This window comes from Fomitopsis serialis (genome assembly GCF_022376445.1).
Source record: "Fomitopsis serialis strain Sig1Antser10 chromosome Unknown B0H18scaffold_62, whole genome shotgun sequence".
Taxonomy (NCBI): domain Eukaryota; kingdom Fungi; phylum Basidiomycota; class Agaricomycetes; order Polyporales; family Fomitopsidaceae; genus Fomitopsis; species Fomitopsis serialis.
The window spans coordinates 151,530-169,772 of NW_025955022.1; the positions used below are offsets into that span (position 1 = coordinate 151,530).

Below are 18,243 nucleotides of genomic sequence, written 5' to 3' on the forward strand. Positions count from 1 at the left end.
TACAAATGGCGTCTAGTCTTGCGGCACAGCTAGCACAGGGCGCATCTCTGAATGCTGCCCTCCTCAACACATCTCGTCGGAGGCCGACCGAGTCTTACCTCTTCTCTGCGAAAGAGGCGCAACAGCACGACCTTGATGCCATCTTCGCTCTTGGGACCAATGGATTTGCACAGTTGAAGCGCTGGACCCGTCCTTCAAGCACTTCGAGCAAGGCTTGTTTCGGACACTGCCAAAGGCACGGACAGGACGCTACTACCTGCGGATGCGAATGCAGAACTGAACAAGCAAATTACCTCATTTCTGCCGCTCCTTGGGCAATATCTCTTGGAGGCTCCTACTGGAAGGGTCGTAGAATGGCTTGTGCGGAGATTCAGGTACATAACCTCGATGTGTCCTCCTCCTGTGCACTGACATGCTGGTCTGTGTAGGATTAACGAGTTCAACGTTGACGATATTCTCGCTCTATTTTTGCCGTACCATGAGTCTCCTCACTTCGAGAAAATGTGTCTATTCTACACATCGAGTACGTACTCCACCCGGTCTCCCCTCTTCGAGCCTGTCATTAATGCCCATCCTAGCGATACGTCTACATTCCGCTTCTTGCAGGCTTATAAGTCCACAGCAAAGCCTCTTCCTCGTTCCGGACTCGTCGCTGAGATGCTCAAGAACCCCGACTTGGCGCGATTCATCGCAATCTACTCCCCAGCAAACTCAGAAACGGTGGGGCAGGGGCGCACAAGGCTTTGATGATCTTCCACACTGGTGTACTGCTTGACTTCATCGCAAGGAGCCAAGATCTAAATGAAGGGACCACTGCATTCTTGTTGGCGGCGTCTTTGACATATTGCAAGTCGAGCCAAGTGAGGCACTAAAGGCGAATGTATACCTGTTGCAGGAGTCTGCAGTAAGTCGTCACGAGGCCTGTACTGCCTGCTTCAAAGTCTCAGGTTCATCACAGCTGTCGAGCCTCCTTGTCCTTGCCGCACTATCTCAGAAGTGCAATCTCACTCAAAAGCGTTGAAGACCATCCTCAATGCCATCGCATCATGTGCGGAAAGAATATCAGCTAAACAGCTCGTGCGCACATTAGCCTGTCTATGCGGTCCGCAAGATGAGTTGGAAAAACTGCCACGTGCTCTAGTGACTGCGATGTTGAAGAAAGCGTGGGTGCTCGTCTCTTTCACAAAAGCAGTGCCGAAAATTCACCTGTTCACTCAGGGACATCGACACAGAGCTCAGAGAATCCCTGACGTATGTCGGCTCGGAAAAGCTGATTTGCCCTTGGATTGCAGCTCTCATCTCAAAGCTAGAGAAGGAGCGGTGCTACGATGCCCTTGTATCCCTTCTCTCCTATCCCTCGCTCCCTGAACCCTCGCTCTACAAACGGCATCAACGCTACTCCAGAATCTCGTTTCTGTGGAAGATCCCTCTATGAATGGTGTCGTCAACGCCCGAAGGGCGCTCTCTATCTTCCAGCTGCATCACCCACGCATCGTCGAAAGCGTATGCGAGGAGGCCATGAAGGAAGAGGACAAGCGAGAGGCTGTTGAGCAGATTGTTCTGTCTCTGGCGATGGTAAGATTGTCCTTCGAGAATCGTCTCGGCAGTCCTGACCGCAGTATGCCCAGATCACTCCTGGCCATGCGAAAGCCGGAAAGGCAGATGCAGACATGGTCATTGCATCTCTGAGTGCAGACGCCAACGTGCGTGCTGTTGCAGTGAGAGAGCTTTGCGACAAGCTCGCAAGCGAGTCGACTGCATCCGCCGACAGGGATGCTGCCAAGGATGTCTTGCGTAGCCGCGTCCTCGACACCGCTCCGTCCGTCATCGAAGCCCTCTATTCTAGGCATGCAGTGCTCCTTCCCGCCCTGCTGGAAGATCCCTCTCCTATATCTCCTCGCTCTCCTCCGCTCTGCACGCCCCTAGGGCTAACCACTCGCGCTCCCTCATGCGCCTGCACCTCGCTTCGTTGCCACCCACTTCTATCCCGCTTGTACCGCAAATCATGCTGGCAGAACGCGCAGTGTACGATGTCTTCTTCCCGTGCCTGTTGACCTCCAAGTCGCGCCAGAAGACGGCAACATGGCATGGGAGGTGATAGAGGGTGCAGAAGGCGAGAACGGCCTCGCCCGTTACGAGCTTCTAGGCGGATGTGTCGATGCGCTGAGGTGGGAGCACAACAGGGCGGCGGCAAGGCTGGCGAGGAGATCAATGAAGACGAAGGCTACAAGGGCACGGAGAAGTTGGCGAAAGCGAACCTTGCCGTCACTGCAAAGATGGCCGGTATGTGCTTCATCCGGAATACTTCATTGAACTGGCCTGACGCAAGAGCGTTACAGACAACATACTGGCGTCGAACAACTACTCGCATCTGTTGGGACTCCTGCTGGGAAAGCTACAAGACGCGAATGCTCACGCACGTGCCCTCGCTTACCTTACAGCTCGAGCGTTGCTTTCGCGTCTCTCTGGGGAGCATCAGATCGATGCAGCACATGCCATCCTCCGAGCAACTGGCTTGGAGACCTTGGAGGGAATGGGCGAGTTTATGCGGGGAGTGAACGACTTGACAGCGGTAAGTACACGGACCGCGGTTTCAGTTGGTTGCTTACATCGTCTCAACGACAGTTCCTGCATGACCTGAGTGTGGCGACGGCGGTCGTCCTAAAGCCCAGCAGCCAACCACTCTGCAACGCCTTCAGGTGTCCGTCTTGGCCATGATGCCGATGATACCTCGTCCCGTTGGTGTACACCTGGACTGGCTCACTATATGGCCGGACCGCCCGCTGACCTGCACGGCAACGACACGCGTGGGGTTCGATACGTCCAGCTCCTCCGCGCTGTCTACATTCTCAGCAATTCCTCCGCCTCCCTGCCTGTATTGTCTCTGCACCTTCTCCGAGTGCTCTTCGTCAACCTCGGAGATGAGTCACTCGGTTTCCTCGCTGGAATCTGGCTAAGCCCTCTCAATCGGCGAAGGGGAGCGATGTCGACCACTTACGCACCGCCGCGCTTCACCATGCCGCCGCGTTCCTTGAAGCGCATTACGCTACCCAGCACTGGTTGGACTTTCAGACGTTCTCCCTGCCGTGCTCGTGGCTTTGCAAAGCCCCGAACGCCGTGTCCGCGAAGCCGCTGTGACATGCATACGAGTCTGGTGAGGCTTGTGGAGAATGAGCCTTCTGCGATATACGCCTATGACGCTATCTACGGACCCACGTCTAATCTCCTTCAATATGCGGAGTGGACAGACTTCGGCAAGTATGTCGCTGCGCTGGGATCAGTTGGCGAGCATATGAGGCATGACCCTGCATATCTCCGAGAGTTCCACCAGGAGCACCTCAGCGTCGTCAAGGGTGAGGGGAAGAAAGTCGCGAGGTGCGTGCCCGGAGTAGATATGGCTCACGAGGCAGCTGACATCTCTTGCACCCTTAGTTACAAACATCGCATTGTGTTCTACCTGCTGTCGCATGTTAATGCCTGTCCGATGTCGAACGCGAAGCTGTCGCTTCTGCAAAGTCTCGAGACAACCGCCAGTGATAGCAAGTGCCAGGCGCTGAAGCCTACGCTCGAACACCTATCGGAAGCAGTGTCAATCGCAACGGAAGGCATAGACAACGATACCGAGGAGTTCCTCATACTCACGACATCCTCCTTCGACTCTTCGGCAGTCACTGAACTCAACGACACCAGCAAGTCGACGTGGTCCATCTTTGAAAAGTGTCTACGCACTTGTCTCCTCAACCGTAAGGCCTTCTTCTCCCGCGTGCTCTTGTAACCCGCTGACGCTCCTTTGCAGGCAATCTGAAGGCTGCAAGGGTAGCCATCATCCGCAATGTCCAGCAACTGGTTCGAAGTCGGCTGTCCGTAATCGGCGAGAACAACTTTGTCAGCTTCTGCTAGATATAGCCGGACAGTCCGGTAGTGCGGTAAGGGTGCCGTCGTGCAATGGAAAGCATTGATTCACTTTCGTAGCAGGTGTCCGATTGCAAGTTGCTCTTGGCTAGCATCTTAGACGATGTTCCGATTATCACGCGCCTACTTGTCCTCCTCCAGCCCGCTGTGGTTGACGCTGCCGAACGTGCACAGAAGAGAGCCAGAATGGACCCGTAAGCATGACCTCAGACCACCCTCGTATATAAAACTCATTATCCTCGTAGACCAGCTGCCCGTGCTACTGACAACAAAGGACAGTCATTGACACTAATGGCGGAGGTTCTCGGCTCAAAGAGCCTGCCGGGCTCCTCAGACCTCGTCACTAATCTGTTGGAGACCCTGACCAGAGTTGTCACGATTCCTCGGCCGTTCCCGCTGATAAAACGTATCTCGAACAACTTCTCATGACTGCCTGGAGAGTTCAGTGACCAATATGCCGGTAAGATCCTGGTAGTTTCATGGCGTTGAGCAGGGACTGACGATGTGGTAGGGCAATGTGCAAGCCGGTAGTATACGTGTCGACATCCTCATTGAGTTGATCAGAGGTAATTACATCATTCAGCCAATGTCTCGCGGAAAGCTCATGCTACGTTGTCAGCTGCCGATAATCCACAGACGTTCCACCAAGCTCTCCTCTTGATCGCTGCTATGGCGCGTCTCCGCCCGATGCCATTCTACACAACGTCATGCCAGTCTTCACATTCATGGGTCGAACGTGTTCCATCGCGACGATACGTACAGCTTCCGCGTTGTGCAGAAGGTGAGTGCTCTTAGGATGTGCGATGACTGACCTTGCTGATAGTCTCACCCACAGACCATAGACAGTATTGTTCCGGTAATGGTCGCGTCACTGCGAAGCAGCAACGACCTTCGTTTGGATCTGTACACGGCTTCCCGCGACTTCTTGCTTATATTCACTGATGCATCGAACCACATCCCTCGCCACCGTCGGGCGAAGTGCGTATCTCTATCATAGTGGATTTTTGCGAGCGACTGACCGATCACTAGATTCTATTCTCATCTCGTCGATATCCTCGGTCCAGACGAATTCTTGGCTCCTGTCTGCATGCTACTAGTCGATAAGGTCTCCAAACGCGTTGTTCGGCAGGACATCCGTGATGCCCGTACTTCGCTTTCTCTGCCCATCGCCACGTTCCAGAATTATAGTATAACGAGGAAGATGGAGGTCAGTCCAGCATCTTCAAGTGTTGACTCTGCTAACGTTCAGATCCTCCTTTAGCTGCTAGTCGAAGTCGCTCGCGAAGCTGAACGTCTCGTCAAAAGAGGGGTCACTGACAGCTCGGAATTGTGCTTCCTTGCATTTACTACGTGAGGATTCTGCGTTGACTCTCAGTTCAATATACTGAGGTTTCTCTAGAGATGACGACGACAATATCGTACCGCATCTATACAACGTGCCCTCGCTCTTCTGATTTACTGCTCCCACGCCCTTGAAGACCTATTGGCAACAACATCAGCAACGACATCAGGCAAGCTGCAGAGCTCAGAAGGCCAGACACCGTCAGAACTTCTCTCCATGTTGTTGAAGGTGTCGGTCTTGGCCGACGCACACGTCGATGGGAAGACATCGCACGTGCTGCGCGTAGGACTATGGCGGGAACACTGAAGATCATGGCAGCAACCGACTTCCTGGGTGGTGTGGTGAAGATATTACAGTCACCGGATTCTCAGGCGAGTTTCACAGGTATCGAAAGAGCGAAGGCTAACTTTAACGCACCAGATACAACTGGGTGTTCTGGATCTCCTGAAAGACCGAGTCAGAGACATAGCAGATCAAACACGTCGAGGCTTGACACAGATAATGCAGGACGTCATCGAGGCTATCCGTGATATCCTATCCGGAAGGTCGGGGGAATCCCTTGTAGTCGCGGCTTTACAATCCTTGGGAGGCATCCTAGTACTGCGCAATCTGGCGAGCTCAACTTGTTGGCTACTCTCATACCGCTTGTACTTGCCCGTGTACGCGCAAAAGCAACTACGTCTGCGGCATTTGCGGTGCTCCTACCGATGTGGTAAGTTGCGACATGCTCTTACCCAAGCGACGCTGACTCGGTCGTAGTTCCCATTTAGGTCCACGCATAATACCCCATCTCAAGCGAATCGTTCAGGAGTGTACTCAAGTCCTTCATCCCGACGCCGCATCAAGTATGTATACTACTGGTGATCTATTTTGGTATGCTGATCACGAGGTAGCTGATGAACATGACTCTACATTGGGAGCTTTAGACGTTCTTCAGAGTCTGCTGACTGCGGTCCCTACATTTTGGGGCGAAACCGAGTTCTACAAGTTGTCGGGACCTACTTACGGACATGCGAGGATGCATCGCATGCGGAGTCGAGCTACTTAACTCCTATCACGAAGACCATGGCGAAGCGTTTGCCGTCGAAGATGTTGTTACCAGCCCTCTCGAAGTCTGGGCGTCGACATCGGAATTGAGTGGTCTGACGTGAGTAGCCGAATCATCACTCGGAGTCATCTGCTCATTGGGTCTTGTAGTTCGTCAGGGGCAAATACGCTGGTTTCTTTATCCTTTTGAAACGAAGCCTTCGGGCAGCAGAGCGCCCCATAGTCCTCGAGTACCTACGGACGTTGTTCAACACATTCCAACAGCATTTGGTCTCATCACAGAAGAGAACCGTCCAGAGGTGTGTGGTTAAAAGTGGGACATCTTCATCCACGTTTCTCACTGAGGACGACGTAGATCGAATCCGCAGTAGTGACATCATTCCTTGAGCTAGTTGTCAAGCTCAACGAGACGGCATTCCGACCTCTTTTCCGCAAGCTCTCGGACTGGGCATTCACTGTTCAAGGATGTAAGTCTCACGATCACTTCGTCTGGCTGGAAGGTGCTTACGTTGGTATTCGCTTGCCTTACTAGCCGACCATGTCGAGGAGTTACTTTCTGTCATATCTATGCCGCTCTACTGGACTATTTCAAGGTCAGTTCCCAGCTATAATTTAAGGTCATTCTCATGCCAGGATGTTTATAGACCTTGATGGTGCCTATATGTCGTTCATCTGGAGTCCATTCCTCAAGCTCCTTAGCGATCACTCCACCAGTGTTACGCGTCACCCAGACTCATGGACCGCCACTCTCATAGTGATATCCAAGACACTGGCGTTCGACGAAGGAGGTTAGTACCGGCGCATATTGAGATGACCCTCACGCTGACTTACTCCCGGAGCATTCTGGCGTGAAGAAAGACACGTCATTAGTTGCTGCTCTCGTCAAGCAAATCCCAGTCTGCGTCCAACTGCGCGCGCCCGAGGGCCGAACAGCGCTCCTCGACTGCCTGGTCGCCGCTATGGAAGTAGTGAACGACGATGCTTTACTGAAGGCAATGAACATCGACATACTGATGCACACCCGATCGGAGGAGGCATCATTGCGACTGTTCAGCCTGTCCTGCAGCACTGGACTCTGGAAGGCGCACGGCGGAAAATTGTTAGGTACGTGAAGCTTCAGCGGATAAATCGACAGTGTCTCACACTTGTTCAGGCCTTGTCGCTGAGACTACCACATTCATCACCGAGTGCGCGGAGGATGATAATGATAGCGTTGTTCGCGAAGCACACAATCTGAAGGATGCTGTGGAAGCTGTGGCCGGCAAAGTTGATGTATAGATGTCATACTGTACTCTTGTGTCATGCTGCCAGTCAAATTCCAACTGCATTCTACTCTCATTGTAAGGACACACAGTGTCAGCGTGACATTGCAGATAGAAAAGTGCGATGCAAAGCATGGTGAGAAATGTAGATGCACTGTATAGGATAACACTACGTGTCCGATGAATGATGACAGCGAATGCACGAGGGTATAATAGAATATAGATTATGACACCGATACTGTCCCATTTGAGCCTGAGCTATGTCTCCGCGACGCACGGTCCTCATCGCTCTGCATTCAGACAATATCTTGAGGATCGTTGGCCTGCCACTGGCATTGCGGATAAATGGAGTCTGGGACGTGGTCTGAGCAAAGTGCAGTTATCAGGTGCTTCAACACGTACCTTCAACAACTCGTTCGGGTCTGGTCGTAATGAACTAGGTTGTGAGCAGAGATGCAAGAAATCGTGGAAAGATCGTGAATATATTTCGGCTTGGTGAAGCGAGGGCCATCGATGAGGAATCAGCCGCGGGTCGTCGATATCGGAGAATGGAGGCTCTGCCTGTGCCATCTCCCAGACGGTCGCACCCAACGACCAGACATCGACCTTCAGCGCGTTGTACGGAGGACTGGTATATGGAAAGTCATATCAATATGCTGCAATCCAATGGTGAACCGTGACACTTACGTTCTGACCTCAGGTGCCTGATGATGGTCGCTCCATTGTCAGCCTGTAACCATTGTATCACTCTCCGCGACACGTACCTGCCAATAGATCACACCGACATTGTCAGATCGTGACGGCTCCTCCTTCGAGACTCGCACAGCGCTTGAAAAATCAGCTAAATACTCGTAAGCACACTGCGAAGACAGGCAAACTCAACCACTAACCGATCTTTGCAACCCCGCACTGTTGACTAGGAGGTTGTCGGACCTCAAATCACGATGGGCTATACCGAGCCTCTGCAAATAACTTAATCCATGCAGCACCTGAGCCATGATGAGTGAGTATTCCATCGTAGTCAAGCCGTGAAGGTACTCACATCGCTCACGAGCAAAGCAATCGGCTTTTCCTCTATCACGATACCCTCGTCAACAAGCAAGAGTACGTCCGCCAAGCTGCGCTCCATAAGCTCCATTCTGATCCAGAGCGCGTCCTCGACGATGTCCACAAACACTCCTTCCATGCTCAACACGTTCTGATGACGCACTCGGCGCATGAGGCTGAGTTCCCGCTGAAGATCGACCAACTTGGGCGAGCCATTCGGAACCAGCGGTACATTCTTGATGGCGACAAACTCTACGTCCGATGAGTGCGCGTCGTCGCTTCTTTGGCTCCCAGAAGGTGTCAGAAGCCGTGCGGCATACACGCTTCCGCTCTCGCCTTCTCCAATCTCTCGTAGATCGCCGAACAGTGTTCGTGGGTCTAAGGCTTCGTCAATGAAGCCGGAGAGCGGAGCAACTACTTCCGTTACCCAGCCTGGATAGCGTGGTGCCGGCGTGGCTGGTGAAGGATGGGCTAGTGACTGTGCGAACGTGGCCTCCGATAATGCGCCGGTGGCCATGATATCGTCAATGAGGATAGTGGGCCGACGGAGGGCTTTCAGGTCGATGTCGGTATCAAGCCCAAGGTCCAATGAAGGTAGCTTGCTCTTCCGCCCATCAGGCTTCTCCAAACCCTGATCCGCAGATGCAAATGTTGCCACCCTCGGCGAAGGAGCAGGACTGCTCTTCGCATAAGCCGATCCAGAGGCGGACCCTGAACCGAACGCAGTCGTGGATGCGCTTGACTCACTTGAAGACACCAAGCTGACTGGGGACGGCGACCGTCGACTAGGTTCATCTTCCGCGGTGTCCGTAGGCGTCGTTGCGACTGGCGTCGACTGTCCCTCCCTACTGCCCTTCACAGGCGAAGTGACGTAGTTGCCTCGTGCGCTCCGCACAATGGACGCGCTCACGATGTCGCGGGCACTACAGTCACTGTCGACAGGTCGGAGTCTCGGTTCTCCTTATCGCGTGAGCGTACTTGGAGTGCGCCGTCCTCACTCTCATACGTGTGTCCGCTATCGCTCATCCCTTCGTCAGAGAATCCAGTCGGTGTGAGCGGAATCTGCAGCGTATCCTTCTGCAACATATCGTGCTCCGGCGTCCGCATATAGGGTGAGGAGCTTGCGGTTGTGGACGTCAAAGGCGGGGTAGGTCTTGATTGTGAGGAGTCACCCGCACTGGAGCTAGGTCCATCCTCACCAGTGGGACGCACCATCTCCATGACCTCCGCCCACAGGGGACTTGACCCTGCAGAAGGAATGGGCGTGCCTTCCGTCGACTCCGGTGACAAAGTTGCCCTCGCAGGAAGGTCATGTAGGGTAAAGGTTTTTGCGGAGGCAGGTTTCGCTGTGAGGAAGGAGATCGCGAATGCGACTTGCCTCTGAGTCGAGTAGGGACAGGTGACCGGGTAGCAACACGACCAGCAGTGTTAGACGGGCTCGTGGCAGTGGTCGGCGGTGACTTTGGAAAGACGGTTCTAGGAGGCGTCGTAGTCGAGGCGGGAAAGGGGCAGGGGCGGGAGTAGGTGTCACGGCTGTGGCCGGGATGATAGAAAAGAGTGACTCAGACCAACTTGAGAGGTCTCCTAGACTGTCTTTCTGAAGAGATAGCCTCGGCGGTGAGGCAAGCGCTGGTGAAGATGACGACGCTGCCATGGATACTGCTATTGCAGGGATTGAAGGAGAATCAGCTTGTAGCTCGAAAGCTGACAATCCTTCCTTGCCCTTGTATACTGGCGCCTCTTTTGGAGGAGACGCATACGCCGGTGGAGGAGACGATGTTGACGACAAGGAACTATTGGCGATATGATAGGCTCGCCGAGGTGGCGTCTGTGGCCGCGTGTCCTTTGTATATGGGAAGCTGGGAGTCGAGCTGGAGGTGATTGTCGGCTCTGACTGCATCGGCACAGGGGGAGGACGTGCAGGCGGCGGTCCAACGCGCCGCTGCTGAGCACGGTGGTCTGCGTCGCCCAGAGGCAGGTCGGACGTTGACGAGATCGCGCGTGTAACGATGCGCTGGGGTGTTCGTGACGCTGAAGTAACTGAAGAAAGGGATGTCTGAGAACTCGACGCCCCCGACAGCCCCCGCCACACCGATGGCGGATTCCCGTTGACAGGAATTGCATCCCGATTCACGGCCAGCGAATAAATAGACTGCGCGCGCCTTGAACGAGCCTCTGTTCGACGTGCTGTATTGCCGAATTTCCTCGTCGCTCAGACCTATCTCCGTGAGTCGTGTGGACCATGTGGGTGGTAGCCCATTACAGCTGCGACAGACTCAGTAGAGAGGATACCTCGAAGTGTAAATACGCACTGCTCGTCCACATGTACATTATGCTGCGAATACACGGAACGTCAGACAGTGGCACTGGCAGACGACGCTGTGTTGCGTACCTGGAAGTTCCAGGGCAACGAAATGGAGGGGTCCTCCACAGGCTCCGGGGCCTGGAGGTCTGCATGATTCCGGTCGGGAGTCTTGGGGGTCTTGGTCGCCTCCCAAAGCTAGACAGCTTGCGCAAACCCTGCCGGAAGCCCGCAGGAGTTGCAGTCTCTGGAGAAAGGACGGTAGACGAGGCGCGGCGACGCCGTAGGGCGACTGGGGGTGTACGACGAAGACGACGGCGATGGGCTTCGCATAAGAGTCGCGTACTGCGCTGAAAGAGGCGTCTGCGGTTGCGATGAGGCCGAATCCGGGGATAAGGAATGATTTAAGGAGGGCAGTGAAGGATTGTACAGGTGGTACGGATCCTTAGGCGGCAAGGGTGGTGGTTTCGAGCTCGAGGCAAACTTGAACACCTTCAAGTCGAGAACCGAGACTGGTTCTGCTGGCGGCTGCTGAGGCTGTGGCCATCGTGGACGTCGTCGACGTCGATGCGTGAGCGAGCGCATGCAAGTCGTTTACCGGATAGGTTTCATGGGGCCGGTCGTTTCAATTTGCTGTGCGGAAGTTGAATCCAGAATAAGCAGCGTGTAGTAGATCTTTCGGAGTTACAAATATATTGACCACACAACCACTTAGTCATTAGAAAGTCTATAGCGCGCTTAATACGCGCCTATGAAACGCATCCCACGTGGTCGCATCTTCCAGTGACGACCAATTGATCAGACGAAACAATATGGCTATGCATTCGCAGATCGAGATCAGCAAGACAGGATAGGATACATGGCATAGATACGGGATGAGAGACCGGTAAACACTTGACAGATACGCGGGCAAATAAGTTATAGAAATACAAGGACTACCAGGTCCGATTCCAAGACAAAAACGAGGGTACCTGACCGTCCGCAAACCGTCCGTCAGTGGGGAAAAGTGTCCTTAGGACGCCGCACCTGCACAGCAAGGGTGACTGAGCGACTGTTTCATGCAGGCGCCACGCCAGCACGGACGCGGCGAAAATGGAACTGTACTTACGAATGGCAGCGATTTCGCCCTCAGTGAAGCCCAGCTCGCCGAGACGTTCGAAAAATGTCGGTGGTAGTCCCGTCGGGATCCCGTTCAAACTGTCACATCATCATCAGCACAGCACAGGATCCCGAGGCGCAGACTGTCGTACCCAGCGGATACGTGGAAGCAATGCTGGCAATAGAGCACAGCGTGAGCATGCACTGAGACCCGTCGATGTATCACGTCCACGTACTTTGAAGTTCCACGGCACGCTGATAGCTGCATCTGCCTCAGGAGCCATGTCCAGCAGCGTGTTGATTCTCCGTGCTTCGTCTGGCCTTGTCCATCCTGACGGGAGACCGTTAAAGCTGAGATACTGGTCAGGTAAGAAGCTATGATTGCGGTTTGAAGCCATACTTCTCGTCCACATGGATGTTGTGCTGCTCAGAGGAGGATGTGAACATGCTGTTAATCAAAGAGGGGCGAAGAGTTCCTACCTTGAAGCCCCATGGCGTAGTGATACCCGGATCCCCCTGCGGCGAAGAAACCTCGACTACAACAGCTTTGTTATGCACAAAGGCTTTCCTCGGTCCGAAGCAGAAGATTCCCGTTCGCGCATCGGCGTTGTGGTCAACGTCTTGCAGTGGCCGCGCCTTTGTCCCGACTGACAGACTAGACTTCTTCTCGTGACTGGGAGAGGCCAGGCCCGGAGTGGAGGGGCTAAGCGAACTAACTTCGCCCTTTCACTCACGGCAAGTTGGGCAGCCCAGCTTGCCGGCAAGCCGTTGAGACTACCAATGACCATATATGTAGACCACGGTCTGGAAGACACTCGCGAGACGTACCTCTCATCCACATGAACTTGGTGCTATGTGGCTGTTCAGCCGATGCATTTCACAGCTACTTACTATTAGGACCACCTGAAAGTTCCACGGAAATGAGATGGATGGATCGCCCTCTCCCCGACTCCTCTCTGCGACGTTCGACCCTGCAATAGGTCGCTTCATGAGGTCGCCTAGCGAGCGTCTCTTCCTCGAGATCGCCGGTGTTGCACCGTTTGTCAATGTGGTTCCAGATGAGCCTCGGAGGCAAAGCATACTCGAACAACGCTGTCTTGCCATGGTTTTCGCCTTCGAGGCCATGTTGACTGCAGAGCACTCCGCCTCGGGGACACCAGCACGAAGTTCGGCCCGTCTCGCAGTCGCTCAAGCTGGCGCAGTGCAGATAAAGGATGGAAAGGAGGTATCGCTCAAGCTCAAGTGCGGTGGGTAGGCTCTTGCATTGCCAACTTCGAGATCTCACGGCCGCGACAGGCGGAACAGACCAGATGCGGCTCCTCGACAGAGATAGTAACTGCGACACCAGTGACCAATTTGACCAATTTCTGACCTGCCTAATTTTAGACTCTTGGGTCAATATTGACGAATCTGGACAATCACAAGTTGGCCACCTACATGCATGGCCAGTAGCTACCAGCATGTGAAGTGCGATTCGGAAACGATCTTGGACATGTGTATGCCGGGTGACTTATGAAGCAACGAAACGTCGCTGAAGTGTCGTGAGAGTACTGTCGTTTCCACGCTTTACTTCCAAGAGGGTCCGCCGCCATCCAAAACCCAGATATTTGCCTTGCGCTTTGGAACCGATGAGAAGTTGCTATGTAAGATGCTTCCATTATATGTACCGTGCTGAGCCGTCTATAGAGTCACGTCACTGTACCAAAGTACCTTTGAGTACGTTAATGATATCGATCCGGAGCCTTCACTGGCTGTATGCAGGGCCCAGGCCCTTGGGTCAGGCAGCCACACTTGCTTCGAGCCACGGTCACGTGTGGTGTCAACATTCACAGGCGCGTCAACAACCGTCAATAACGCGCCCCCGAAATAAGTAATTAGTTACGATCTGTTACTTAACCGTGTGGCCGACCTTACCACCCTCTTCACATTTCACGTCGGTTCGGGCGCCCTACCTTTCATTTATCACAATCACACTCTCATCTCACTCTACTCTTGACCACCACCATGTCCTTCCCTTTGCCAAGTTCATCGGGAGAGAGGTGAGTCCAGAGTTACAACAGTGTTTCAATCCGAGATGGCTCACGTCTCTGTGGTGGCGCTGCAGCAGCAGCAGTGCGGATGTAAATCCGTTCGATGAAGGCATTGTGACGCGCTCTCAGCAGCGCAAAAGAACTCTGAGTTCTCTGGATGACGATGTGGCCGAAGACAGAAAACGTTTCAGGCTGGGGGCGAACCCCCGTCTGTCTCAACTGTTTCACCGACCGCGGAGGAGCGCGACGACTCAAGAAGTAAGTCTTCATCGATGATTCTCGTTAGGGCAACCAATCCAACGCGAAGCGAGTACAAAACACCGTATCTGCGAGGGGGTTGAGTGTACTCCTTTCTTCACCGTGTCCTACGTGTCAGACGACCACTCTCTGGCCACTTCCAGTGGTCCGACGCGCTACGGACTCGGCAAGACGCCCATCCACCTTTTCAAATCTCTCCATTCTTTCGCAGCGCGTTACCAGTGTCTTGACGCTTTGGCACCTCTACTCAATATCACGGCTGTTTCGGGAGGGGGGCGAGGGCGTCTACTGTCCCTGCGTGACACAGCCGCGAGCCGCACCTCAGGGACTGCCTCCATGTCTATGGCAGGCATATCAGCGATTGGAAGATATGTCCTTTGGCTACTGTCTGTCTGGTCATTTCATCCCTCTCGTGATGGAAGTGATGGAGGTGGCCGTATCCTAGACGTTCTTGAAACCATGCGTTCGCCCTTAGGGCTCATCGACAGCCGGCTTTAAGCGACTTTCCGATGTCTCCACCCGAGCACGCTACTTTCCTGTGGACCGGGTCATGGCTATATGCGTGAGGCCAGGTGCCCCGCTGCAAGACCTAGGTACTGCACGATACTCTGTTGATCCTTTCATCGTATTCGAAGATACATGCTGACCGACTCATAGTTGGACAGGGATCTCCACGCTGTCGATCGAGAAGAGTTCGACTTCTTCTCACCTCCTCCACCCCGAGTTCGCGCCGCCCACGCCTCAGCTCTAGTGCTTCGTTCTCGGAGCGCTCATTCTCCCGAGCATCGTCGGTCTGCTCAACGATGACAATGGAGAGCGCCATCGGGCTATCACGTAGCCACTCCGTTTCGGAGGCGCCGCCCACGCCTCCCCCCGTCCCCGAATCCGCCATCACTAACATGCGGGGCGACAAAATCGTCGTAGACTTCTCCGTCGCCGAAGAAGACTGGGGGGCCCGCGTGTGTCCTGTCAGTTGGTCAGTGAATAACCTCCTCCTATTCGGGCGCGGTAGTCGCGTGCACTACAAGAACCTCTCGGCCAATGAGGCCATCGGACAGCTGTGCAAGTTCCGCGAAGACCAGGGGAATTTACGTCTCGTGGAGTGTGGCGGAAAGGACTACCCGAACCTCGTCGCTGTGTGCAGCGCCAACGGACACATCCAGCTGTGGGATCTCGCAGCTAAGAAAATGGTCTCGAAGTGGACCACGAAGTCTACTACCGCGATGCAGTGGAACGGCCCGATTCTGACCGTCGGCGGTGAGCGCGGCTCTATACGCCAGTTCGACACGCGCGTATCCGACACGACGAAAATGAGGGAACAGGTCAAGAAGACCATGCGCCACCAGGCGAAAATTAGCAGCCTATCGTGGAACATCGACGGGAAGTTCTTGGCGAGCGGAGACGAGAGCGGCCAAGTACACATCTGGGACCCTCGCCAGGGAATCGCGCCCTTGGAGGTCGGCGAGATGATACAAGGAGAAGAAAATCCAGCACGTTGGGGTCATCACGGTATGTAATCTGTCAATCACGAAGTGGATGTCGCTGACGTTGCTACTTCAGGCTCTCGCCTGGTGCCCATGGCAGCCGAAGACACTGGCGACAGGCGACTCCGCGCTCGACGGCACCGGGACAGTGCGGATCTGGAACGTGAACGGTTCCGTATCGTCGAATCACCCCGATCGACTCGAGCTCGATGCTCAGATCACCTCTCTTCACTTTTCCCCACATTGCAAAGAACTCCTCAGCACCCATGGGCCCGGGAAGACAGTACCTGGGCACTCGCTGTCGACCCCCATCGACCCCAATACGTGCCCTGACGAGCATGTTCCTTCAAGAATCGCCAACTCTGTCCTAGTCCACGCTTTCCCGTCGTTCCGCCGCGTCGCGACTATGGTGGGTGCGAAGGCGAACGTGGCGGGCAGCATCCTCAGCCCGAATGGGCAGAGGATCGTACTCGCCGTTCCGGAGGAAAGTAAATTAAAGGTCTGGGACGTGTGGGGGAAACGGCGGGAACTCAACGTTCATCGAGCATGATGAGCGCGTGTTCCATCCGGTGAGGAGCACGCAAGAGCTTGCACGAGGAATGTGCGTACGGACTGGGACAGTTGGTGGGACGCGGATGTGGACTGATCGGACGGGGCGGCGGTTTGCTTGAACTGGCATTATTAGCGACAATACTGTAGCCGTAACGCAGGTATACTTGTTGTGTGCATTGATAGGTAGGTGCATCGTATGTAATTGCAGTCATCTAAGTAGTGTAATTGTAGGCTCCTGAATGGATGTTGTGCTCGTACGAAATTCTGCATCCGAGCCGACCAAGGCAGTGTATCTTGAAGTCGACTGGGTACCAGTATGGACGGTAGTCATAGTGCTACATAACTCGCTGCGTGTACGCCAGGCGGGTACCCGCCACAACAATGGAGGTAGTCGTAACGAACATTGCCTACGGTCAGTGAGATGGCTTCCGGATACCTAGCGTCCTCGAACCCGGAGTGGGGGTTTGTTCGCCCGGCGTACGAACAAAAACCAGGAGTGAACAACAGGTTGTTTGCTTCCAGGTAGCAGACCTGCTTTTGTACCGCAGCGTGCCTTCCCACCACAACTCACATGTAGGAAGAGAAGAGACGCATGAGCATGGGGCGCGAGCACATGGCGGAGTAGTAGTCAAATTCGCATTCAAATTCGGACGTTCGTCGATCAACGTCATTGCCTCGCTGTAAGTACATACTTATGTACCTCGTAGCTGTGCGTGACGAAAGTCGATATGTCAGGGAGGTGGGTCGCGTTGGTCGCCTGTGGTCAAGGTTGTGTGCGGCGGGCGGGGACAAGAGGAAAGTGTATGACTATGAGTGATAGGAAGTCGGCATGGGAACCGCCACAGCGAGATGCGATCAGAGTGGCAGCCGATCTCAGGTGTCCTGGGCAGTCGAGTTGTGACTGACATTCTCATCATGCAGCACCGCCAGCAGTGAGCAGGAGTCTCCATGCGCAGCGGCTGCCCGATACCCTTCTCCTTCCTTCTCTCCTCCGTTTATTACCGCTGCCCCCGCCTTTATTTCTGCGCCTACCGCAGCTGCTAGCTCCTGGAGAGCGATTCTCTTAGGGCTCACAGAGTGCCATCGTCCACCCTGTCGCCAGCTTCGCGTAGCCCGCAGACATGGCCGACCCCCAGTCGGCAGGGGGCTCCGCCAGTCTCTCTCAGTCCACTTCCGCAGCGACCTCTTCAAATCCAGTCTATTTTCAATCTTCGGTCACCCCGTCATCCACTTCTGGCCAGCCTGTGGTCTGCACAACTACGGTTACCGTCTATCCGTGGTCCACTAGCAGCAGCAGTCCGAGGGTCACCATCGTAGGCGGCTCGTCCTCCAGTGTTTCTCAGTCGTCTTCAGCGTCTGCCTCAATATCTACGGTGTCCGCCTCGACATCTATGGCGTCCGGCTCGACCTCTCCGACGTCCAGCGCGTCGTATGCGTGAGTGATTCTGTCCTGATCCACGTCGTTCACTGACAAGCGTGCGCGCCGCAGTGTCAGCAGCCCTTCCGCGCAACCATCCACCGACGCAAGTGTGTCGTATTCTTCTGTCGCGCCCCCTCCGTCAAGCGTGTCGTATTCTTCTGTCGCGCCCCCTCCGTCAAGCGACCCTGCTTCTTCCGCGTCGTCTGCTGCCTTCGCTGCCGCACCGTCTGTAACATATTCGTCCGCATCCTCTGCCCCCACCCCATTCATCGCCGCGCCATCATCGTCCGACTCCGCCGACTCTGCTGCAGACGTACAGACCGTAGAAGCTGCCTCGTCTGATGCCGCGAACCCGACAACCAGGTGTGTGTTTACTACATACCCATATGCTATAGATTGCACCGCCAAGCGGTGGGTCACGAATTATGGGCCACACGTCGTGCCGCGTCAAACGGTCCTGCATCCTGCCAGTCCTGCCAGAAAGCTAGG

The 18,243-nt window shown here is 54.6% G+C and overlaps 4 protein-coding genes across 4 annotated transcripts; 2 read left to right on the plus strand and 2 right to left on the minus strand.

Annotated features, from left to right (window-relative positions):
- Nucleotides 1-5: 5 nt before the first annotated feature.
- On the plus strand, nt 6-7,579 carry B0H18DRAFT_1086220 (uncharacterized protein; the record flags this gene model as incomplete). Its single annotated transcript, XM_048032010.1, is given in 41 exon segments — nt 6-189; nt 209-374; nt 429-503; nt 579-720; nt 741-860; nt 1,024-1,163; nt 1,219-1,336; nt 1,405-1,575; nt 1,629-1,819; nt 1,855-2,032; nt 2,095-2,283; nt 2,330-2,572; nt 2,643-2,744; nt 2,828-3,026; nt 3,073-3,149; nt 3,170-3,375; nt 3,433-3,743; nt 3,797-3,853; nt 3,877-3,926; nt 3,976-4,106; nt 4,158-4,251; nt 4,281-4,352; nt 4,424-4,478; nt 4,532-4,588; nt 4,627-4,648; nt 4,675-4,693; nt 4,748-4,890; nt 4,942-5,119; nt 5,174-5,204; nt 5,391-5,484; nt 5,541-5,625; nt 5,675-5,851; nt 5,872-5,966; nt 6,014-6,114; nt 6,175-6,244; nt 6,460-6,571; nt 6,657-6,768; nt 6,851-6,898; nt 6,946-7,089; nt 7,172-7,405; nt 7,455-7,579. 41 exon segments carry the CDS (start codon nt 6-8, stop codon nt 7,577-7,579), a joined length of 5,118 nt encoding a protein of 1,705 aa, XP_047890658.1.
- Nucleotides 7,580-7,787: 208 nt separating this feature from the next.
- Nucleotides 7,788-9,127, minus strand: B0H18DRAFT_1086221 (kinase-like protein; the record flags this gene model as incomplete). The annotated part of the gene is made up of 7 exons (XM_048032011.1): nt 7,788-7,816; nt 7,837-7,915; nt 7,966-8,191; nt 8,251-8,267; nt 8,328-8,404; nt 8,474-8,552; nt 8,606-9,127. 7 exons carry the CDS (start codon nt 9,125-9,127, stop codon nt 7,788-7,790), a joined length of 1,029 nt encoding a protein of 342 aa, XP_047890659.1.
- A 2,583-nt stretch (nt 9,128-11,710) lies between these two features.
- On the minus strand, nt 11,711-13,135 carry B0H18DRAFT_1106043 (uncharacterized protein; the record flags this gene model as incomplete). Its single annotated transcript, XM_048032671.1, has 7 exons — nt 11,711-12,109; nt 12,163-12,185; nt 12,247-12,361; nt 12,411-12,683; nt 12,745-12,784; nt 12,839-12,869; nt 12,902-13,135. 7 exons carry the CDS (start codon nt 13,133-13,135, stop codon nt 11,848-11,850), a joined length of 978 nt encoding a protein of 325 aa, XP_047890660.1. The 3' UTR covers nt 11,711-11,847.
- A 1,966-nt stretch (nt 13,136-15,101) lies between these two features.
- Nucleotides 15,102-16,355, plus strand: B0H18DRAFT_1086222 (WD40-repeat-containing domain protein; the record flags this gene model as incomplete). The annotated part of the gene is made up of 4 exons (XM_048032012.1): nt 15,102-15,755; nt 15,781-15,807; nt 15,859-16,292; nt 16,328-16,355. 4 exons carry the CDS (start codon nt 15,102-15,104, stop codon nt 16,353-16,355), a joined length of 1,143 nt encoding a protein of 380 aa, XP_047890661.1.
- Between the last annotated feature and the right edge of the window lie 1,888 nt (nt 16,356-18,243).